Below are 24,872 nucleotides of genomic sequence, written 5' to 3'. Positions count from 1 at the left end.
AGCGTTGAAAAATAGAGTTTTTATGCCACCCTGAGCGCCAAATAAAGCATCATCAAAAGTAGAAAAATTAGAAGCATCAAAGGGAACAGGATTTTCTTCAATGTCACAACACCGAAGCAAAACAATTCTGTTAAGAAATAGTGAAACGCTACGAACAGTAGCAACGAAAAAAAATCATCATTCTCTGTAAATAACACAGCACATTTTCTAAATCATCATGTTTTATATTTACTTGTGTTAAGTAAAGTTGCTTAATGTTTACCTGGTCTTTCACATTTCCCAAAAAAACAGAAAGTAAAAACAAATGGTAAAAATATTATGTCAAGAAAATTACTCAACTCAAGCAAACTTCAGATTTCTATGTAATTTCCGAGATTGAACTGTATTCTGTGATGCTGGCAGGTTCCGTGTTATATTATGTTGACCTGTATTTTCTATCAGATTTTTTATAACGCAATTATTTGGATTCACTCCATCAAAACAATTATCATCGATTGATAGCGCACATTCCAAAACCTCAATCCGTGACCAGGGATAGGAGCCGTTAAGTTCCAGACTTATCATTTTTAGTTGATCATTGAATTTAGATACTCTCTCATTGTTTGTTTCCTTCCATAGCAAATATCTTCTATCGGACCAATTTTGTATTTAGCAACACGATAATTTTGGAATTCCTTTTGTGTTGATTCGCTGCCTCCTGTCCAGAAACACTTTTGTCAACTGCAATATGAACAACAAGTACAATTAATGTTTCCGTTTTGGCTCCAGGGGAATATCAATAAACTACATAAGAAATATCTCCTACTGTTGCAGATGATTATGAATGGATTGCAGTCTGCTGCGTAATGTCATACTGATTTATTTTCCGAAAAACACTATCAGATATAGCTAAAAGCTTGGCAAAACGGCATATCATTTTTGGTTGATAAGTTTTTTTGTAGAAGATCAACACGACTGTTGCTTATTGACGTCTCTTGTCTCTCAAGTAAGTTATCAATAATGGAAGTTATCAATAATCGAGTTAGAACAATGAAGTATGACTCTTGAAAAGAAAATAAGAAACCGTGACTGACAAAAACTTCTCAATCATTAAAACATGTAAATTACTCAGAATAAAACCGTAAAGTTGGATCTCTACATGCTTTGAAATGTTAAAGAAGTAAATCAGCGTTGTTAGTATTACAATAATCTTCAAATTGTGGCTGTTCGTTCTCATAGGTAATTTAGGATTTGAAGGCTCCTGTTTGTCTATTAACGGGTGTTTTCTTGGGTTGATCGAGCAAAAACTGGGTTAAAGCATTTTTAGGGAAAGTTTTACTTTTAAAAAGTTTTACTGAATAGGCAATATTGTTCCATTTTTGAACGCCTTTCAAGGGTAATGATTTGTTACTCCACTTCGTTTTCCTTTTTATAATAACTTAATTTGTGCTCTTTCTTCTGTCTGGCGTTATGCCGACTAGTTAACATTTTAAAATTTTTGGATGTCTCCCAGTGTCTTATATCTTTTTGTAGATTCATTAGGCTAACTTTTGAGATAAGCAGTTCGGCTAGAAAGATACGATCCCTAATGAGAAGAAAAATGGAGTGGTCAAATTTTTGACGGAAACACCGAGCTTTTTTTCCCTTATTTGCTTGTTTATTTGCCTGTTTATTTGCTTGTTTATGCGGTTCATGTTCTTTGCTGTAAAAACTTGAAGGAATACTTCATTGAAAGAAAGATGTGAGAGTACAACTGATTGGAAAACATATTATCTTACTTTCAAAGGAATTTGATTTCTTACAAAATGAACAGAACGAATTGCTTTAGCCGTTTTGCATAAAACTGATTTCAGGGGATTTTCAAATGTTAGGTTTGAATCAATTTTTACTCCCAGATAACGACATAAATGAGCTGGTTTGATAACTTTGCCTTTAAAAGAAAACTCTGGATTCGAAAAAGTATGATTTGTAAAGATTAACATCTCTGTTTTATCGGCATTTAAAGCGAGTTGATTCTCTGTCAGGTATTCGTCTGTTTGTTCTACTTTTTCGATTTTTAAACAGAATAGATCCGAAAGTTTTACTGCTAAAAGTTCTGACTGAAGAGGGCATATTGTTCCATTTTTGAACGCCTTTCAAGATTAATGATTTGTTACTCCACCTCGTTTTTGTTTATAATATTTGGATTTGTGCTCTTGTTCTGTCTAGCGTTATGGCGACTAGTAAACATTTTAAAAATTTCGGATGTTTCCCTGTGTCTTATGTCTGTTTGTAGCTTCATTTGGCTAATTTTTGAGATCAGCAATTCGGCTGGCAGGATACGATCCTTAATGAGAAGATCAATGGAGAGGTCAAATTTTTGTCCAAAAAACCTTTTTATTATAAATTTTAATGAAAAATTATCATGTTTTATACTTACTTGAGTTAAGTAACGTTGCTTAATGTTTACCTGGTCTTTCACATTTCCCAAAAAACCAAAAAGTAAAAACAAATGGTAAAAATATTATGTCAAAAATTACTCAACTCAAGCAAACTTCAGATTTCTATGTAATTTCCGAGGTTTAACTGTATTCTGTGATGCTGGTAGGTTCTGTGTTATTCTATAAGGACTTTTGTTTGCTACCAGATTTTTTATAAAGCCATTATTTGGACGCACTCCTGCAAAACATATATCATCGATTGATAGCGCATATTCCAAAACCTCAATCCTTGACCAAAAGGATAGAAGCCATCCAGCTCCAGGCTTATCATTTCTAGATGATCATTGAATTTAGATACTTTCTCGTTGTTTGTTTCCTTCCATAGCAAATATCTTTAAACAGATCAATTTTGCATACAGCAACACGATAAGGTTTAAATTTTCTTTGAGTTGAGTTGCTGCCTCCTGTCAGGAAACACATTTGTCAATTGAATTTTGACCGGCATGTACAATTAACGTTTCCATTTTGGCTCCAGGGGATTAGCAATCATCTACTGCAAATTGTCATGCTGATTTACTTTCCGAATAGTACTATCAGATATAACTAATTGCTTGGCAAAACGGGATACCATTTTTGATTGATAAGTTTTCTGTGGAGGATCAACACGACTGTTGCTTTTTGACGTCTCTTGTCTCTCAAGTAAGTTATCAATAATGGAAGTTATCAATAATCGAGTTAGAACAATGAAATAGGACTCTTGAAAAGAAAATAAAAAACCGTGACTGACAAAAACTTCTCAATCATTAAAACATGTAAATTACTCAGAATAAAACCGTAAAATTGGATCTCTACATGCTTTGAAATGTTAAAGAAGTAAATCAGCGTTGTTAGTATTACAATAATCTTCAAATTGTGGCTGTTCGTTCTCATAGGTAATTTAGGATTTGAAGGCTCCTGTTTGTCTATTAACGGGTGTTTTCTTGGGTTGATCGAGCAAAAACTGGGTTAAAGCATTTTTAGGGAAAGTTTTACTTTTAAAAAGTTTTACTGAATAGGCAATATTGTTCCATTTTTGAACGCCTTTCAAGAGTAATGATTTGTTACTCCACTTCGTTTTCCTTTTTATAATAACTTAATTTGTGCTCTTTCTTCTGTCTAGCGTTATGGCGACTAGTTAACTTTTTAAAAATTTTGGATGTCTCCCAGTGTCTTATATCTTTTTGTAGATTCATTAGGCTAACTTTTGAGATAAGCAGTTCGGCTAGAAAGATACGATCCCTCTAATGAGAAGAACAATGGAGTGGTCAAATTTTTAACGGAAACACCGAGCTTTTTTTCCCTTATTTGCCTGTTTATTTGCTTGTTTATTTGCTTGTTTATGCGGTTCATGTTCTTTGCTGTAAAAATTTGAAGGAATACTTCATTGAAAAAAAGATATGAGAGTACAACTGATTGGAAAACATATTATCTTACTTTCAAAGGAAATTGATTTCTTACAAAATGAACAGAATGGATTGCTTTAGCCGTTTTGCATAAAACTGATTTCAGGGGATTTTCAAATGTTAGGTTTGAATCAATTTTTACTCCCAGATAATGACATAAATGAGCTGGTTTGATAACTTTGCCTTTAAAAGAAAACTCTGAATTCGAAAAAGTATGATTTGTAAAGATTAACATCTCTGTTTTATCGGCATTTAAAGCGAGTTGATTCTTTGTCAGGTATTCGTCTGTTTGTTCTACTTTTTCGATTTTTAAACAGAATATATCCGAAAGTTTTACTGATAAAAGTTCTGACTGAAGAGGGCATATTGTTCCATTTTTGAACGCCTTTCAAGATTAATGATTTGTTACTCCACTTCGTTTTTGTTTATAATAATTGGATTTGTGCTCTTGTTCTGTCTAGCGTTATGGCGACTAATAAACATTTTAAAAATTTCGGATGTTTCCCTGTGTCTTATATCTGTTTGTAGCTTCATTAGGCTAACTTTTGAGATCAGCAATTCGGCTGGCAGGATACTATCCTTAATGAGAAGATCAATGGAGAGGTCAAATTTTTGTCCAAAAAACCTTTCCATTATAAATTTTAATGGAAAAATATCATGTTTTATACTTACTTGAATTAAGTAACGTTGCTCAATGTTTACCTGGTCTTTCACATTTCCCAAAAAACCAGAAAGTAAAAACAAATGGTAAAAATATTATGTCAAAAATTACTCAACTCAAGCAAACTTCAGATTTCTATGTAATTTCCGAGGTTGAACTGTATTCTGTGATGCTGGTAGGTTCTGTGTTATTCTATAGTGACTTTTGTTTTCTGCGAGATTTTTTACAAAGCCATTATTTGGATGCACTCCTGCAAAACATATATCATCGATTGATAGCGCATATTCCAAAACCTCAATCATTGACCAAAAGGATAGGAGCCATCCAGCTCCAGGCTTATCATTTCTAGATGATCATTGAATTTAGATACTTTCTCGTTGTTTGTTTCCTTCCATAGCAAATATCTTTTAACAGATCAATTTTGCATACAGCAACACGATAAGGTTTAAATTTTCTTTGAGTTGAGTTGCTGCCTCCTGTCCAGAAACACATTTGTCAATTGAATTTTGACCGGCATGTACAATTAGCGTTTCCATTTTGGCTCCAGGGGATTAGCAATCATCTACTGCAAATTGTCATGCTGATTTACTTTCCGAATAGTACTATCAGATATAACTAATTGCTTGGCAAAACGGGATACCATTTTTGATTGATAAGTTTTCTGTGGAGGATCAACACGACTGTTGCTTTTTGACGTCTCTTGTCTCTCAAGTAAGTTATCAATAATGGAAGTTATCAATAATCGAGTTAGAACAATGAAATAGGACTCTTGAAAAGAAAATAAAAAACCGTGACTGACAAAAACTTCTCAATCATTAAAACATGTAAATTACTCAGAATAAAACCGTAAAGTTGGATCTCTACATGCTTTGAAATGTTAAAGAAGTAAATCAGCGTTGTTAGTATTACAATAATCTTCAAATTGTGGCTGTTCGTTCTCATAGGTAATTTAGGATTTGAAGGCTCCTGTTTGTCTATTAACGGGTGTTTTCTTGGGTTGATCGAGCAAAAACTGGGTTAAAGCATTTTTAGGGAAAGTTTTACTTTTAAAAAGTTTTACTGAATAGGCAATATTGTTCCATTTTTGAACGCCTTTCAAGAGTAATGATTTGTTACTCCACTTCGTTTTCCTTTTTATAATAACTTAATTTGTGCTCTTTCTTCTGTCTAGCGTTATGGCGACTAGTTAACTTTTTAAAAATTTTGGATGTCTCCCAGTGTCTTATATCTTTTTGTAGATTCATTAGGCTAACTTTTGAGATAAGCAGTTCGGCTAGAAAGATACGATCCCTCTAATGAGAAGAACAATGGAGTGGTCAAATTTTTAACGGAAACACCGAGCTTTTTTTCCCTTATTTGCCTGTTTATTTGCTTGTTTATTTGCTTGTTTATGCGGTTCATGTTCTTTGCTGTAAAAATTTGAAGGAATACTTCATTGAAAAAAAGATATGAGAGTACAACTGATTGGAAAACATATTATCTTACTTTCAAAGGAAATTGATTTCTTACAAAATGAACAGAATGGATTGCTTTAGCCGTTTTGCATAAAACTGATTTCAGGGGATTTTCAAATGTTAGGTTTGAATCAATTTTTACTCCCAGATAATGACATAAATGAGCTGGTTTGATAACTTTGCCTTTAAAAGAAAACTCTGAATTCGAAAAAGTATGATTTGTAAAGATTAACATCTCTGTTTTATCGGCATTTAAAGCGAGTTGATTCTTTGTCAGGTATTCGTCTGTTTGTTCTACTTTTTCGATTTTTAAACAGAATATATCCGAAAGTTTTACTGATAAAAGTTCTGACTGAAGAGGGCATATTGTTCCATTTTTGAACGCCTTTCAAGATTAATGATTTGTTACTCCACTTCGTTTTTGTTTATAATAATTGGATTTGTGCTCTTGTTCTGTCTAGCGTTATGGCGACTAATAAACATTTTAAAAATTTCGGATGTTTCCCTGTGTCTTATATCTGTTTGTAGCTTCATTAGGCTAACTTTTGAGATCAGCAATTCGGCTGGCAGGATACTATCCTTAATGAGAAGATCAATGGAGAGGTCAAATTTTTGTCCAAAAAACCTTTCCATTATAAATTTTAATGGAAAAATATCATGTTTTATACTTACTTGAATTAAGTAACGTTGCTCAATGTTTACCTGGTCTTTCACATTTCCCAAAAAACCAGAAAGTAAAAACAAATGGTAAAAATATTATGTCAAAAATTACTCAACTCAAGCAAACTTCAGATTTCTATGTAATTTCCGAGGTTGAACTGTATTCTGTGATGCTGGTAGGTTCTGTGTTATTCTATAGTGACTTTTGTTTTCTGCGAGATTTTTTACAAAGCCATTATTTGGATGCACTCCTGCAAAACATATATCATCGATTGATAGCGCATATTCCAAAACCTCAATCATTGACCAAAAGGATAGGAGCCATCCAGCTCCAGGCTTATCATTTCTAGATGATCATTGAATTTAGATACTTTCTCGTTGTTTGTTTCCTTCCATAGCAAATATCTTTTAACAGATCAATTTTGCATACAGCAACACGATAAGGTTTAAATTTTCTTTGAGTTGAGTTGCTGCCTCCTGTCCAGAAACACATTTGTCAATTGAATTTTGACCGGCATGTACAATTAGCGTTTCCATTTTGGCTCCAGGGGATTAGCAATCATCTACTGCAAATTGTCATGCTGATTTACTTTCCGAATAGTACTATCAGGTATAACTAAATGCTTGGCAAAACGGGATACCATTTTTGATTGATAAGTTTTCTGTGGAGGATCAACACGACTGTTGCTTTTTGACGTCTCCTGTCCCTCAAGTAAGTTATCAGTAATGGAAGTTATCAATAATCAAGTTAGAATATCGAAATATGAATCTAGAAAATGAACTAAAAGACCGTGACTGACAAGAATCTCTCAATCATTTTTTTTACATCTAAATTACTCAAAACATAACTCCAAGTTTAGATCTCTACATGCTTTGAAAAGTTAAATAAATAAATCAGCATTATTATTATTATTATTATTATCTTCAAATTGTGGCTGTTCATTCGCAGGTAAAAATAGGATTTGAGGGCTCCTATTTGTCTTTTAACGGGTATTTTCTCGTGTTGATAGAGCAAAAACTCGGTTAAAAAATTTTTAAAGAAAGTTTTACTGTTAGAAGTTTTTACTGAATAGGGAATAATAATGTTCCATTTTTGAGAGCCTTTCAATTGTAATGATTTGTTACTCCACTTCGTTTTCCTTTTTATAATAATTTAATTTGTGCTCTTGTTCTGTGTAGCTTTATGGCGACTAGTAAACATTACAAAAAATTTAAGATGTTTCCCAATGTCTTATATCTGTTTGTAGCTTCATTAGGCTAATTTTAGAGATAAGCAATTCGGCTGGCAGGATACGATCTTCAATTAGAAGATCAACGGAGTGGACAATTTTCCGAAAAAAATAACAATTTTGTTTCCCCAGTTAATTTGCTTGTTTATGCTGTTCATATTTTTGCTAAAAAGTTTGAAGGAATACTCCACTGAAAAAAGATGTGAGAGTACAACTGACTTGAAAAAAATATATCCTACTTTCAAAGGAATCTGATTACTTACAACATGAAAAGAACGAATTGCATTAGCCGTTTTGCTTAAAACTGATTTCAGGTGATTTTCAAAAGTTAGGTTTGAATAAATTTCTACTCCCAGATAACGACATAAATGAGCTGGTTTGATAACTTTGCCCTTAAAAGAAAGCTCTGGATTCAAAAAAGTATGATTTGTAAAGATTAACATCTCTGTTTTATCGGCATTTAAAGCAAGTTGATTCTCTGTCAGTTTTGTTAAGAAAGATCTCGTGTGAAATTGAATTGAAAGCCTTAGCAAGATCTAAGAACACAGCACCTGAGTTGTTGTATTTTCCATATTTCCTATTTTTTTCAATAAAGTAAAGCACAGCAAATGTAGATGTCTTTCTAGATTGGAAACCAACACAACGAGATAAATGAGCTGGTTTGATTACTTTGTCTTTTAAAGAAAACTCTGGATCCGAAATAGAATGATTTGTAATGATTAACGTCTCTGTTATATTGGCATTTAAAGTGAGTTGATTCTCTGTCAGGTAATCGTCTGTTTGGTCTATTTTTTAAAAATTTTTTTGTGGAATATTTTTATTAGGTTCAAATTTGCTCATAACACTAGTGTTGTCCTCAAATTGAACAACATCATTTTCATTTTCCAGTTTTTCCGAAAAATCTTTGACATATAACAGAAAAATAAGAGGTCATTTTGTGGAACACCATGATTTATAGTTGTTTTATCTGATAAGTCAGTACCCAGTTTTAAGCATTAATTTCGATTTGCGAGAAAAGTTTTGAGAAGTAAAATTGTTGATTGAGAGAGGTTGAAATTTTCAGCTTTGTTGAGAAAGATCTCATGTGAAATTGAATTGAAAGTCTTTGCAAGATCTAAGAGCACAGAACCTGAGTTGTTGTATTTTTCATATTTCCTATTATTTTTTCAATAAAGTAAAGCACATCAAATGTAGACTCCTTTCTAGATTGGAAATCGAATTGTTTTTTGTTCAAGAGCGGAAATAATTCAAGATTACTACTAACTGATTAAAGGAGTCTTTCAATTTTTTTCGAAGTTTGGTGTTACGGTATTTGGACGATAATTAATTAAAACAGAAACATCTTCTATTTTAAAAATTGGTGTGATGTGTGCATCCTTAAGAATGGTTAGAATAACTTTCTCTTAAATACAATCGTTAAATGGAATCTGAGGATGTGTCCCAATAGCATTTTGCCGGATTTCAATGCCGAAACATTGATGTATCCCGGTCCGGGCGCTTTGTTTTTGTCTAGAATGTCAATAAATTTATAAATTCCCTCAAAGTAAAATGTCTAAATTTAAACTCTTGAAATTTGCGCTCTATTTTTTTGACGCTCAATGGAAAAGTCTGCCCTCTGTAGATGCCCTTTTTGCTAAAAACTATGTTTACTTTTGTCATCCAAGGTTTATCTAATGCAGTCTTTTTTATATTAGAAACTAATTTTCTCTCTGTTGGTGCCTTTTTCTCGAGTGTTGTCACAAAAGTTCTTTAAACTCTGCAAACATTTCATTGCCGTTTCTTTGTTTATAAACTGTCCTCCAATCGGCAAGAGCCAGATCTCTATTAAATTATTCATTGACAAAATTTTTTTGTATCTCGTTTAATAAAATGTTTTTTGTTTTTCTTCTAACAAAAAAAAATTCTCTGAAAAAAAAGACATTATGAACAATATCTGAAAGAGGTAAACAGATTTTCCAACTAATTATTTGCTCAAAAGTGGAATAACAGTGATATATCAAACTTCTTTTGTTGTTGCTTATGCATATAGGAATATCAATGTTAGATAACTGTAATCCCGGTCCCGCCGCCAAATTCTGAAAGCTTTTCTGCCCAATTACGCTCAATAAATCAATGTTATAATCACCAAATAAGAGATTATTATCTGTAATGGAGAACGCATTTCTGCACTTAATACGTCTAAAAAGATGTCCCCCAGGCTCTGATGTTGACAACAGGAGACGTTAATGAGACTCTTTTCAGTTAAAGGGTTGCCCAGTTCCAGCCAAAACCTTTCAAAAAGTTTCGCATCAGTTGACTTAAATTCTCTTCTGCGTTTGAAACTTATCTTCTTAGGAATCCATATTCCTATACCCCCACCCTAAGCTGCTCTTGTTTGATGTGACCGATTTTTGTGCACAAAATTGTGCTCATTGCTGAGGTTTATATTCAAGCTTTGTTCTTCGCTCGTCCATATTTCAGTTATTATAACAATAGTTTCCGAGTTCAGCTGCTGAATCAAATTTGATATATCTTGGTACTTATTTTGCGTGCTGCGAGCGTTGAAAAATAGAATTTTAATGCCACCCTGAGCGCCAAATAAAGCATCATCAAAAGTAAAAAAATTTTGAAGCATCAAAGGGTACAGGATTTTCTTGTATGTCACCACACCGAAGCAAATACGAACAGTGGCAATGAAAAAAAATCAGCATTCTCTGTAAATAAATCGGCACATTTTCTAAATCATTACGTTTTGATTTTACTTGCGTTAAGTAAAGTTGCTTAATGTTTACCTGGTCTTTCATTTTTCCCAACAAAACCAGAAAGTAAAAACAAATGGTAGAAATATTATGTCAAAAAAGTTACTCAATTCAAGCAGAATTCAAACTTCTATGTAATTTCCGAGGTTGAACTTTATTTTGTGATGCAGTTAGGTTCTGTGTTATATGATAGTGAAGTATGTTTTCTACCAGATTTTTTATAACGCCACTATTTGGATGCACTTCATCAAAACATATATCATCGATTGATAGCGCGCTTTCCAAAACCTCAATCCGTGACCAGGGATAGGAGCCATCAAGCTCCAGGCTTATCAATTTTTGATGATCATTCAATTTAGATACTTTCTCGTTGTTTTAATTCCTTCCAAAGCAAATATTTTTTGCCGGACCAATTTTGCATATAGCGACACAATGAGGTTTGAATTTTTGCATACATTTGTCGGCTGTTTGTTTGAGTTGAGTCGCTGCCTGCTGTCCAGAAACACATTAGTCAATTGAATTATGATCGACATGAACAGGGGAATAGCAATCAACTACTTAAATTATAAATAATTAAAAATATCTCCTACTGTTGCAGATAAATATGAGTGGATTGCAGTCTGCTGCGCAATACCATACTGATTTACTTTCCGAAAAATACTATCAGATATAGCTAATTGCTTGGCAAAACGGCATACCATTTCTGGTTTATATGTTTTTTGTAGAAGATCAACACAACTGTTGCTTATTGACGTCTCTTGTCTCTCAAGTAAGTTATCAATAAGGGAAGTTATCAATAATCGAGTTAGGACAATGAAATATGAATCTTGAAAAGGAAATAAAAACCGTGACTGACAAAATTTTCTCAATCATTAAGACATGTAAATTACTCAGAATACAACCGTAAGGTTGGATCTCTACATGCTTTGAAATGTTAAATAAATAAATCAGCGTTGTTAGTATTACAATAATCTTCAAATTGTGGCTGTTCGTTCTCATAGGGAATTTAGGATTTGAAGGCTCCTGTTTGTCTATTAACGGGTGTTTTCTTGTGTTGATCGAGCAAAAACTGGGTTAAAGCATTTTTAAGGAAAGTTTTACTTTTAGAAGGTTTTACTGAATAGGCAATATTGTTCCATTTTTGAACGCCTTTCAGGAGTAATGATTTGTTACTCCACTTCGTTTTCCTTTTTATAATAATTTAATTTGTGCTCTTGTTCTGTGTAGCTTTATGGCGACTAGTAAACATTTCAAAAAATTTAGGATGTTTCCCAATGTCTTATATCTGTTTGTAGCTTCATTAGGCTATTTTTAGAGATAAGCAATTCGGCTGGCAAAAGTACTATCAGATATAAATAATTGCGGTGGAGGATCAACACGCCTGTTGCTTTTTGACGTGTCCTGTCTCTCAAGTAAGTTATCAATAAATTTAGAAGTTTGTGTTTTGAAAACAATGATATATCTTTCATTGCGATCAATAGTTTCTTTTTGATGTACGACAGTTAATTTTTGCTTTTCATAGTTAACAAGATCTTTTTCAAGTTTTCTTATTATATTAACTTTTTCTTGAACTCTGTCATAGGTCTCCAAAAGCGTTTGAATTAGTCTTATTTGTTGCACTTCTCGAGAACTTTTTTCAAAAACACGTTGACAACGCCAATTTGCTCTAATTGAGACTATAGAAAAATCTATTGCATTTTAATTTTTCGCTTGTGACATGAAAATGAAACTAAAGAAATGTGAGTAGAGATAAAATTGGAATGTTCTCACCGGTGATGAAGCAAGCAGAATACCCAATAATAAGAATTTTTTGTCTTCCTTTTCTGATGCCTTTAAAAAAACGAAAAAAGTTTGGGATGATTTCAAAAAATAAAAGATTTTTTGATGGTCGTATGATAGGATACTCAATAACTGCGAGATCTGAAAGAATAACCAGTTTCAGAGAAACAGAAGTTCGAAAAAGAATTTCTCTGTATTCGAATTCAAAAAGAAGCGAAAAAAAAAACGATTAAAAATGGTTTATCCATACAGTTGACTTCTGTCTTCTTCTGACTTCTTCTAAAGGCAGAAAGCAGAAGTTTTTGAAAGTCATGAATTTAGGAAAACACGAACTTAACTATACTGAACAGCGAAAGCACCCCCTATTTTCACGAAGTACAAATCCAAATTTTTGAGGCATTATTATTACAATTTGAAATCACCATTGATACCCTACATTAGTTTTCTTGTCTAGTTTACTTTTTTCGCTGGTGATAGTGTACATTTTTCATACTATGGCAATAAATGCTCGGATGCTCCATTACTCGATTTAGACTTTTACTCCTTAGTAAGTTCAGTTTCTCTCCCGCAACGTCCAACGACCATAGATGTGATATTTCGCACAGCCGTTTTCAAGATCAAAGTGAATGCCGTCACTGTGGAACTTTTCTAAGGATTGTGAGCGTTTGCTGCAATGCTTGCGGCTGGCTGCAATAAGGTGCAGTGGTTAGAAACGCTCCGCTGACCGCCCTCCCTGGATTCAATGTCCGCGACGTAATTCAAAAGCTGCATATGATGATCGCAACGTTCCCACCACAGCCCTACCCACTGAACACCATACCAAAAACCAATACCATATAACAACTTCAGCAACAAGAGAAGCCCCGGTTGTTACTAATGATGCAATGATGGACCCATAGTCGCAACAGCCCCAAATAACGTAGCGGAAGAAAACGAAAAAATTTACGGAACGTTCTGGCATACACTGCCAGGAAACTCCGATAAAATTGACAATATTCATAGAGAGGTCTATCACTGCCGCCCAAACTTCAAAAAACTGAACAAAAACCAAGCAGGGCAAAAGTTTGTAGAATGCTTTGACGAATTTCAGAAACAGTTTACAGAAAGGGGCATCAATAAAAGTTGCCGCTATCGTCCCCCATCTGGTTCTCCATTGTGTTATATCCACCATCAAAGGATCTGATACCAAGACATTTGCCAAACGCACACAGATATGGTACCAAGGCCACCCGACGAGCTTCTTCTGGAAGCTAGAGCTCTGCAGTATACACCTCGTAAGACCCCTAAAATGGGCAAAATGATGACGTGAAAGAGTTCAACAACTTCATGGAGAACAGAAAAATCTCGAACGCCATCAAGTGTCTCATTGGTGAACTATCGTCTGAGATGTTATTACAAAAGGATACAATTAACGGAAAAATTTTATATCGGTTCCTCAAGGGAAACACCCGACTCCTTTCCAAGTAAGCCTCAATAACATAGTTGACAAAAGCACGTCTGAGTCAATCCCGTATCACCCCGAAATCTTTAAAAACATCGGCGCATCGGCAGTTAAAAGGCAGCTTTGAATACGCATGGCAGCCACGGACCGTCTGGTTTAGACATATGGCAGCTACGGACCGACCAGTTTAGACGCAAAGTAGAGACGATTTTTCACTTGTTCCAAAGAAGTTTCACCAAACAGCGAAAACGTTAGCCAAAATTGCTGTTCGTCTGGCAACTGAAAAAGTGTTTGAAGAATGTCTTGAACCGTACAACGCATGAAGACCATTCACCTTTACAAAAACCGCGGTGTTCGACCTATTGGCGTAGGAGAAGTTCTTCCTCACATCATAGGCAAATGCATCATCAAGCGCTTAGAAAATGACCTACGCTTCTCGGGCGGGCGACTAAAAAAATGACCTAAGCATCTCGGGCGGGTTTAGGCCAAAACTGCGGGATTGAACACGCAATTCACTCTTCGCACTCGCAATGTAAAAAACCTGAAAACCAAGCTGTTCTTCTAATAGAAGCAAAAAACGCCTTCTACTGCCTCGACCGTCAGTCGGCAATTGAAAATATCAAAAGAATTTGCCCCTTTTTGGGTTTTTTTGTTCAAAACTCACATTCAAAACAGTCCAAATTAAACGTCGCGGGTGAAACATTGGAGTCCCTAGAGGGCTGAAGTAGCCCATGACACCATTGCTATGGCTATGTAAGAAGTAGCCGCTCTTCCTTTGCTCAACCTTGACCAGAATTTGAAGGTGACGCAAAAACGGTACACAGAATATGGAAGCGTTTCAGGAAGATTGAAAAACATTCCATCTAAACTGTTACGCATGCCTCACAAAAGTCATGCAACGAAAATTTATTTCTCTTCTAGAACAGCGCCAAGCACACGGAGTATCATCACAGACTCGGAAGCCAACATTCAAAAACACGCCCTTAAATCGTTCGTTTAATCTCTGGTGTCTGAATCCGCACGGCGATTGTATTTGCTGCCAACCCGGGAGAGCGGACTTAACATAAAGGAGTCAATAGTTTACAAAACGGAGTACGCCGCTGCGCTGACCACATGCGCTCCACTTGAAGATCAGAATCTAGCAATGCTCAATTCACCCAAGAACGTATAACGCACGACCAACGAACCGCAAGCCTGAAAAAAAATTGATCGCGTAGGAAGGATCTTATAGAAAGCATTCAAACCAGTTTACGCCACGTAATGAAAACGGCGTTGAAAATAGGAGCCTCAAACTGGCTCTAAGCTCTACTGCCTGAACGTTATGCTTTCATACTAACAAAGTCCGAACTTAGAGACGGGCTTTGCATTCGGTATAACATCGAAGCCAAGAATATGCCCTTTAATTGTCCATGTGGTGAAAAATTAACGCTATCGCAAGCTCTCCACTGTGCGAAGGATGAGTACACACACAAGAGACAAGAAGATCCGAGGCAAGACGTTTGCTATGATGTCGAGGTTGAGCCGACTCACGATAATTTTGTAATTGAAGATAACAAAAGCATTTGCCCCGCCTTGGATCGCGCAAGAAGGATCTTATGTAGATCCTTCAGACCGAGCAACGCCACATATAAGAAATGGCATGAGAAAATGGAGCCTCAAACAGGCTCTAAGCTCTACTGCCTGAACGTTATGCTTTCATACTAACAAAGTCCGAACTTAGAGACGGGCTTTGCATTCGGTATAACATCGAAGCCAAGAATATGCCCTTTAATTGTCCATGTGGTGAAAAATTAACGCTATCGCAAGCTCTCCACTGTGCGAAGGATGAGTACACACACAAGAGACAAGAAGATCCGAGGCAAGACGTTTGCTATGATGTCGAGGTTGAGCCGACTCACGATAATTTTGTAATTGAAGATAACAAAAGCATTTGCCCCGCCTTGAGTTTTGTTGTTCAAAACTTATACTCAGCCATGTCCAACTTAAACGTCGCAGGTAAACTATCGCAGTCCCTGGAGGGCACAACTCCAGGAGAACCCATAGCTATGGCTATGTATGGAGTAGCCATCCTTCTCTTGCTCAGGCTTGTCTAGAATGCGCACGTGGCGCAAAAAAGGTACGCAAACGACGGCAGCGTATTAGACCGATTGCAGGACTTACTCTGGTTCTTCAAACAAATCACTGAACATGGTAGCTATTGTCATTACACCGCAAACGCCCCGAAGTGTCTACTAATATTAAAAGAGGCTTCAAACATCGAAGCTCTCAGGTTGTTTGAGGGGAAGGCAGTTAAAATTGTTGACAGCTTCAGCGTTCTAGGATCTGTTATAGGCAATGAGAAAGCCTATGAGAGCTTTAATGTAACCACAGCAGGAAAACGTTCCAATTTTTTGAAAAGTTTTGGACAGATAGCAAAAACATGTTCTCTAAACGCCTACTTATGCCTCACAAGAGGCGTGCAAAAGAAACTTAAATTTCGTGTCTATGACGAACGCCAAAGACACGGAGTATCTTCACAGACGCGGAAGCCAACATTCTAGGAGATGCTCTAACGACTTTCTTTGACTCTCCGGTGTCTCAACTGCACGGCAGTTGTAATTGCTACCATCTCGGGAGGGCGGACTTAACATCAGGAAACTAATAGGTTAAAAAATGGAAAACTTCGCGACCACGTACGCTCTTCTTGAATATGAGGATCCTGCGAATGCTTATCTCAACTAAGATCTCAAAACGCACAACCAACGATCCGCACGCATGAATAAATTTCGATCGCGCAAGAAGGATCTTATGTAGATCCTTCAGACCGAGCAACGCCACATATAAGAAATGGCATGAGAAAATGGAGCCTCAAACTGGCTCACAGCTCTACCGCTTAAACATTGCGGTTTCCCTCTAACAAATTCCGAAATTAGAGATGGGCTTTGCATTTGAGATAACATCGAAGCCACAAATATGCCCATTAATTTTCCACGTGGTGAAAAATTTACGTTGTCGTATGCTCTCTACTGTGCAAAGGTTGGGTACGCACACACAAACACAAGAAATACAACGTGATCCGAGACGTATTTAATAAGACCATGCCATACGTTTTCTATAATTTCGAGCTTAAGCTGGCTCTTCAGTTGCTCCAAGGCGAGTCCTTTGTACACAAAACTAATAGTGTTGATAACAACGCGATATTAGTCATGAAAGCGAATGGCCTATGGATGTCCAAGTTCAGCCGTTGTTTCTTCGACGTAAAGATCTTTGACCCATTTGCCAATCCACTCCCGAAAATTTCCGCAGAAGCCTACAAATATCATGAGTCGTTGAAGTGCCTTAAGTATGAGCAACAAATACTTGACCTCGAAAAGAGTTACTTCGTTTCGATCGTGTTTTCCTGTATGTCGGGCGCAGGACCGTCCGCAAAGCGCACTATAAAACAATTAGCTAGTGAAATTGCTGAAAAGAAAACCGAACCATACTCGGACGCAATAGAATACGCCCGCGAATGAAGCTTGCTGTTCTGCGCAGCGCTATCATATGCCTCAGAGTGTGCCGTGATTCCAAACGGTTGACTGAAATTGATAGTTCCTGCAGTGCTATAGTGCAGGAGGAGAAATTAGATTCAAAACAATTTAACTTAAATAATGCAGCTCTAAAAGAATTATAGTACCTTGTTTTTGTATGACGATGCTATGAGCTTGGTTTTTCGCTGTAAATTTAAATACAATGCTTTGATATTTCATAGTGGTGGCTTACTATTCCGTCAATTGGGTGGATGAAACCCCCGTTTTGAATTCTCGTCTACCTATTTAATTCAGAAAAAGCATAACGTTTACTTACAGAAATTCCGATGTAAAGTTATTGAACTCCATCCAAGCCTCACAAGGAAAAAACGTTGTCAGGACATTAAATTTTAATCACATTTTTTCTGCCCTAAACGTTTAACACAAATACAAACTCAATCATAGTTGAACAAAGTTGAAAACACTTCAAATTTTGAGACAACTTACTTTTGATTGAGAAACTTGGACGAAGTTCATCAATTTTTCATTAGGATTTTTGGTAAGTTGTGTTTTATCTGAACTTAATAGGCAGACGAGAAGACTAATGTAGGGGATCAATGGTGTAAAAAATTCGCTTCGAATTTTGATTTGAAGACTAAGGTATACAAGAATAGGTAGACAAGAACACTAGTGTAGGGGATCGATTGGGTAAAAATTGTTTTAAAATTGAGATTCTGAGACTAAGTTGAGACTAGAAAATAACAACAAATACAGGCAGAAGCCAAAAATTCACAAATAATTTAACAACACCACAGTGTTGAAGGCACTAGAATTATAAGGTGAAATCAGCAAGAATTGTAAATCATGACCTGCTACTCATCTCAACATCAACGTGTGTTCTTTATGAAAGAACTACGTAGAAATTAAAACACAGACAAACACAAAACCTAAACATTTTAGAAATCTCGATTTTTTTTCGAGTCTAAATGGTCGAAGCAATGAGTCAACAGATGTTACCAACAAAGAAAATAATGTTTGAATAAACAAGAGTACGTGAGATTTCATATTAGAGAGATTCAGTTGCATGGTGAAAAAGGGAAAGACCCGTTTTTTGTTAAACAGTTTATGCTTCTGGGCTGAGACACAGTTCTCCCACAAAACGGATTTTTATGCCTATGTTCGTTTTTTTGGTTGTTGCACAATATATATATTTGATAATGATAGGTCTCAATTGCATCCGCTAGTCGTATAACTGAACCTATTTATAGATTTCAGTTTATAGATTTTTTTTTAAGTTCCTTCAAACTATATTAAAAAAAAGAGTTTTTCACCATGCAACTGAATCTCTCTAATATGAAATCTCACGAAATAGACATTTTAAATATTGAGATGCAGCTAATCTCAACGCTGTGTATGTTGCCATTATGCTTTCTTTTATTTGAACTTGTCAATATTGTGAGAATTTGACAAGGCAAAAAACAAACTCGAAAAATGATCGACTATGCTTAAAGAACATAAAAAATAAAGTTTTGATATCTCGTAGAATCAAAATCAAGAAATCGTTACTTAAAAAAACCGTTTTAGTCAAAAATTTCTAACTCACCAAGAAAAAGTTTCCGCGTGTTTTTAATTAAATAACCATGAGGCTGAAAAGTATACGATAAAATATTTGTAAGGTTCAAAAATTCACTGATACTTTCTTAAAACAAAAAATTCTAAGTCATAAGGGACATTAGATAACAATTGAAGGCATTGTCCAGGATGAATTATAACTCTTAAAAAACCAAATGGATCTCTGATTAGGCAGACTATGTTTTTGGACTACAAAAAATACAACAAATGAGGACAAAAAATAAGAAGTCTACGAAGTTTTATAAACAAATTGGTCAGAGCCATAAACAAAGAAACTATAAATGCGGAAAATTTTTTAAAAAGGCCACGCCCAATTAACATCTAAAATTTTTTCCCAAAGGACATGGTCAGATCAATATCAGCCCCAATATTTCGGCGTGACTAAAAACCACTCAATTGTTCAAGTGGTTGCTTGAAAGATCATTTGGAAACCAATATTTTTCAGTGTATCGAAAATAAGTACTGAAATTTGTAAAATTTTTGATTTTGAAATTGCAAAAAACTGGCCCAATTATAATTCCAGAAGACGCTTAAAGTCAGCGAGAGTACATCGAGCTCTCCTTATAAGCTTAAAAAGAACCTGAATTTATTTTTACGGTGTCTACTTTCAGCAAATTCAAGAAAAGGGGCTAAAAATGCATATTTGGTCCCAATTATGACAAAAAAGTCTAAATTTTGAAATATTTAACCACAGTTCGGGTCAAAAAACTTTGAACAAACAATTTTATAACCCTCCTCCTTCAAATATAAATTCAAAGACACTGTTTTTAAACATTTTGACATGTTTTATTGACGAAACGTTGCTTAAAAATACGAAAAATGTGAACAAAAACAATGGAATATCATTTACTACTTACAAGAATTTGAACCTCGATGAATACCTTTGAAACAAAAATTGAACAAAAATTTTTTTAATTCTATATTCTACGGTGGACGGGCTCTCAAATGATTTCACTCCCATATCTCTACGATGATTATATCGATCGGCCATAATTGACTGAACAAAAAAACCCATTTGAGTATATAGTTGCCACCCCCTCCTCCCCCCCCCCCCCCCAAAAAAAAGAGGGTCGGAAAAATAAAGGAAGAATAATTATTTAGTCATTTTTAAGGAAGCAAAGCATATAAAAAAGCGATAGATACCAAGACAGAATAGCTGAAAAAGAGAAAAAAAAAGAAGTAGCTGAAGAAAAAGGAGACTTTAAAAAACTAAGAGAACAAAAAATGATCAAAACGACGCAAAACAATATGAGAACATGCCAAGAATACGAAAAAGCAAAATATAGTAAAATATTGAAAATCAAAAATTACTTTTAATTTAGATTGAGAAGGAAAAAATTACAGGGAAGATCATCAATTTTTCAAAGAAAAAGAAAAAGAATACAGAAAGAAGAAAAGACAAAAGTAACCTCGTGTTATATCAGGTTTTTTTTCATTAAATGATTCCACAACGAAATTGGTTTTTTTCGTTCGATTACTCCTTGTATAGGAGCATATATTTCTCTTGCGAATCCTCGGCCTCCAAACTTGTCGTAATTTTGATGAAATGGGCTTTTCGTCTCGTAATAACCTTATGATTAAGTCATTCCGTAGCAGTACAACAAAAGCACCCAGGCCGCATCCGACTAATTCAGAATATTTCATACTTTGATAACTAATTGTTTTAACCAACTCCTGTTTTCAGTTTTCTCCTCACCTTTCAAAAAGTATTTGCCAGCGCCAAAATGAATGAAACGTAACCGGCTAACGTCGGGCGCGTTGCCCTCAAACGATCGGCGAGCAGTCGGCTTCGTCAGTACCTAGCCACTGTTTAGTTAAGCTAGCTTTGGCTAGATTGAAGGGGAGTGAAGATAAGGTAGTAGACGATGACATCACGCCACATAACAGACGCTGAAGTGCGGCATTAACATAAGAGTTTAGGAGAGAGAGAAAGAGTGTGTGCGAGAGCTAAAACGTGAACGAGAAAGAGAAGGAAGGAAACCCCCATCCAACACACTGAGAGGGAAAAGATATAAAAACACCTTCCATGATGAGATTCGACTCTGCAACTTCCAGTTTTCTAGGATTATTGGCAATTAAATCATATAGAAAACAACTCAGAGTGCAAAATTCTAAAAAAAATTTCCACATTTCGCAACGGACAAAATGTTCCAAAACATTTATTTTTTGCCTTGATTTATTTTTTGTCTTGTATTTTTTTAACTTGAAAAAACTGCAACATTTAAAAAAAAATAGCATGAATTCGTAATTTTAAAATATTGAAAAACGTTACTTTACATCTAGAAACCATGCAGTACTCTCTTATGAGATCCTAGAGGAGTTTTCTTGGCTCTCTAGGCTAGATAGAACTAAAAAATGACAAAAAATTTCAAAAATAAAAAAAATTGCAAAATTTATTAAAAAAATTGATAACGTTTGTGATATCAAAAAGTTGAAAACTATTCCTTTACCAAACAACATTTTTAGTAAACTATTATCAAACCCTTAAGGAAGTTTTCTGGCCCATCAGTAGGGAGAAACTTAGATAATGACAATAAATATTGAAAGACCTAAAAAAAAATTGCGAGTTTAATAAAAAAAATTGCCAAAATTGGGGATGTTAAACAATTCCATTACCACCAAAAACAATGCAGCAATCTGTTATCAAACGTTTAAGTAGATCTTTTTACCCCTGAGATTGAAGATCCCTGAATATTGACAACAAATCTCGAAAAAAAAACTGAAAAAAGCTGCAAGTTTTGTCAAAAAAAGCTAAATTCGTGATGTTAAAATCTTGAAAATTTTTCCCTTACATCTAAAAACTATACAATAGACTATTCTAAATTCTAGAGGAGAATCCTTTTCTCTTGAGGGTGAATAAACCTTAAAAAAGGCTCAAATTTTCCAGAAATCTTGAAAAATGTTGCAAGTTTTAACCAAAAATCGATCAAGTTTGTGATGTCAAAAAGTTGAAAACTATTCCATGGCCAAAAAATTTTTCAGTAACCTATAATGAAGCCCAATATGAGATCTACTGGCTCCTGGGGCTGGAAAACTTAGATAATGACAATAAATGTGAAAGATTTGAAAAAAAATTGCAAGTTTTATCGAAAAATTGCTAAAATTCGTGAAGTAAAAAAGTTGAAAACCATTCCACTACCACAAGAAACTACGCAGCAATCTATTATCAAACTCCCAAGGAAGTTTTTGTCCCCTGAGGCTGAAAAATGCAGAATATTGACAAGAAATTTCAAAAACTTGAAAAAAGATGGAAGTTTTGTAAAAAAAAAAATGCTAAAATTTGCGATGTTAAAAAGTTGAAACAGTGCTATTACCACTAGAAACTATGCAGTAGCCCATTATCAAAACTTAGATTAGGTTCCTTAACACCTAGGGCTGATAGATCTCAAAAAAAACGCAAAAATTGACAAGCATTTTCAAAAAGTTTGAAAAAAAATTTAAAAAAATTGTGAAAATTAGTATATTTTTGCTCGTTTAGCGAGCGGTTGATCGTCAGCAGATAGCCACAAGGGGGGGGCTGCATCGGGTGGCTCAGTGATGGAGGGCAATAGTGGGTTGGGGGCAACAGCGGTGTGGGGAGGGGGCAATACTGGGGATGGGGTCAACAGTGGGGGGGGGGGTTTCAACCTCTAAGAACCGCTCTTCACACCATGAGATTGAGCTGAAACAGAGCTGAAAAGCTCTAAGAGCAGTTAATATCCGCTGGGCGCTACCTGTTTATCCCGTTTTTGAGGACGAAAAGTCAAATGCGTCAGACGAAAAATTGGTCAAGCAAAAAATCGCGTAAAAAAGACCGACATGACTAATATAATTGCTACAAAAACATCGTTTGAGAGCAATTAAAAAAGTGTAGACTAAATATTAAAATTTTAGGCTGACGTGGGTTTGTTTCTAGATTTAAAACAGTTACCATATGTACTGGGCAGTATTTGAAAAAATTTTTATCTATTCAGATGCATTGGACTGTCATCAAGCAGAGTTAACATATTTTAACAAATAAAAAAAATCACAAGGCTAAATTTTCTCCCTAGAGAAAAGGCTACCATACGGTTCGTTTTAAATCTTGTCTTTAACTTACACAAATTACGGAAACCAATGACGTAAGGCAATCTGCTACTCCGAGAGGATCAGTTCTCTGCATGGTCTTTCACTTTACATTAAACTTGACTTAGATATATTTTTTAATCTAATAAAGTGAATCGATCTGAGCTGAAGTTCAATGCGCTCAAAATGATATCTTTCAAAAAAGCGTGGTTGCTGAAAAGCAAAACTTTTTCAAGCACTTTTAAAAGAACAGTGATACGATTAAAGAAAGGAGAAGACTATATGATTTAGAATAAAATGATCAATTTCAATTCCCTTATTGAAACAAACATTATTTCAGTCAAAAAATACTAAAGAGCGTAGAACCTACCGCACCTTGAACATCAATTAGCAAACACTGAAATTAGTTGTCCGACCATTAAAAATGTTAGTTCAACTTTGCTGTGGATGCTCTGATATAAAATTACGTCTCTCCGAATTCTACCGATGAGTTAGTTTGTCAGAAGTGATAAGAAACTACAAAACATACCTTCAGGGAATTTGAAAAATTCTTTCGTTTCGACATGAATGTTTAGTCAAATTTCACATCCAAAACAATTTTTATCCTGGTGTTAACACCCTGGTGTTTAATACCCTGGTGTTATCCAAATTATGAAGAAAACTGATTGACATTAATTTTGCTTATTTTTTAGTGAATTTCTGTTTATTCTTTCAAAGTTTTTAAATCATAATAAAAAGTAACTGTTGACTACGTATTGTTGAATTATATCTTCATTTTATAGGCTCACCTTCTTTGTATTAGCATTAAATTCTTTAAAAGGTTCGTAGCCATAGTATCATAGACCTATCAGTAAAAAGTTAGAACTAAAGTTGGGGTTTTATGAAAATAAAGCCAAATATGAATAAATGAAAATGATCAGCAATTCTGATTTATCTAGGTTTTTGGTTCATAGAAGTCACAAATTTTACGAAGAAGACTTTTCTTTATGGGTGGCTCAGCATGTGTGAATGCACATTACGGAGCTTCCTTACTCCAAAACAATTACCTTGATTGGCGGGATCGGAGGGCTGCGGATTGATGATATCCATTCAATTGATACGAGAGGGGCGGGAGAGAGGTAGAGTTCTCACAACTCACAATTTATCTGTCTCGGTGTCACCAATAAGCATCAAATTTAACCCAAAGTAACTCAATTTCAATTTAAAGGTAAAGCAACAAAATTTGGGCAGGCCGGGTGACGGCAGATAAGCCGAGCTGGCAGCGGTGTGATTTGTTTGGTTGCGCTAATCACTCATTATGATTATTGTCAGAATATGCTCCAGTGCCAAGATTGTGCCTAGCAGGGGTAATTTTTTGAATAGAAGTTGTAGTCTCTACTTTGATTGTGTTTCTATGACGTTGGGTATCAGGTGGGGAGGGTTGGGTGGCTGGGTCGGCAGTCGGTGGGCTCAGGAGACGAAAGAAAATGCTAGACTGGTGGTTGTGGCAACTTGGAATAACCCAGTGCTGACTGTAACAGGGGGAGGGGGATATGGAGTAAACTGGATAATCAATATAGTCAATGCACTCTACTACAAATCCCCAATGTAAGAAAGAGAGAGAGAGAGAGAGAGAGAGAGAGAGAGAGGAGAGGAGAGGAGAGGAGAGGAGAGGACAGAGGGAGCCTCCGTCACAGGATACTGTAGGGTGAAAAGGAGATAGGTAGGTAAGTATGGATATTCTACTAGGGTATTGCGTAAATATCAGCTCGATAAGCCCCTTGTGTGCTACAGAATTTTGTTTAGTCTTTTGAACCCAGCACAGGCTGCTACCATCATATGTCTCCCTAATTGTAAAAAGTTGATACAATCGAAAAGTCTAACTCTTTCCACTAATCGACTGGACTGGCATGGTAAAGTGGATAA

General features: G+C 35.3%; 2 protein-coding genes across 5 annotated transcripts in view; both read right to left on the bottom strand.

Annotated features, from left to right (window-relative positions):
- The window catches only part of LOC142358736 (fermitin family homolog 2-like), a 184,877-nt gene extending 168,000 nt beyond the window's left edge, over positions 1 to 16,877 (bottom strand). For both annotated transcript variants that reach the window (XM_075410281.1, XM_075410282.1), the window contains exon 1: positions 16,866 to 16,877. The gene's annotated coding sequence lies outside the window, so the exon portion shown is untranslated. The remainder of the gene's footprint in view (positions 1 to 16,865) is intronic.
- The window catches only part of LOC142358735 (mechanosensitive cation channel TMEM63A-like), an 86,692-nt gene that overhangs the window by 46,536 nt on the left and 15,284 nt on the right, over positions 1 to 24,872 (bottom strand). For all 3 annotated transcript variants that reach the window (XM_075410278.1, XM_075410279.1, XM_075410277.1), the window contains one exon: positions 24,014 to 24,872. This exon is cut by the window's right edge and continues 516 nt beyond it. In XM_075410278.1, the coding sequence (XP_075266393.1) occupies positions 24,014 to 24,056 (43 nt within the window). In that variant the 5' untranslated portion in view covers positions 24,057 to 24,872. The remainder of the gene's footprint in view (positions 1 to 24,013) is intronic.

Source organism: Convolutriloba macropyga, chromosome 2 (genome assembly GCF_964194025.1).
Source record: "Convolutriloba macropyga chromosome 2, txConMacr16.3, whole genome shotgun sequence".
Taxonomy (NCBI): domain Eukaryota; kingdom Metazoa; phylum Xenacoelomorpha; order Acoela; family Convolutidae; genus Convolutriloba; species Convolutriloba macropyga.
Note: the sequence above shows the minus strand (reverse complement) of the source record. Positions and strands in the feature narration are given on the sequence as shown.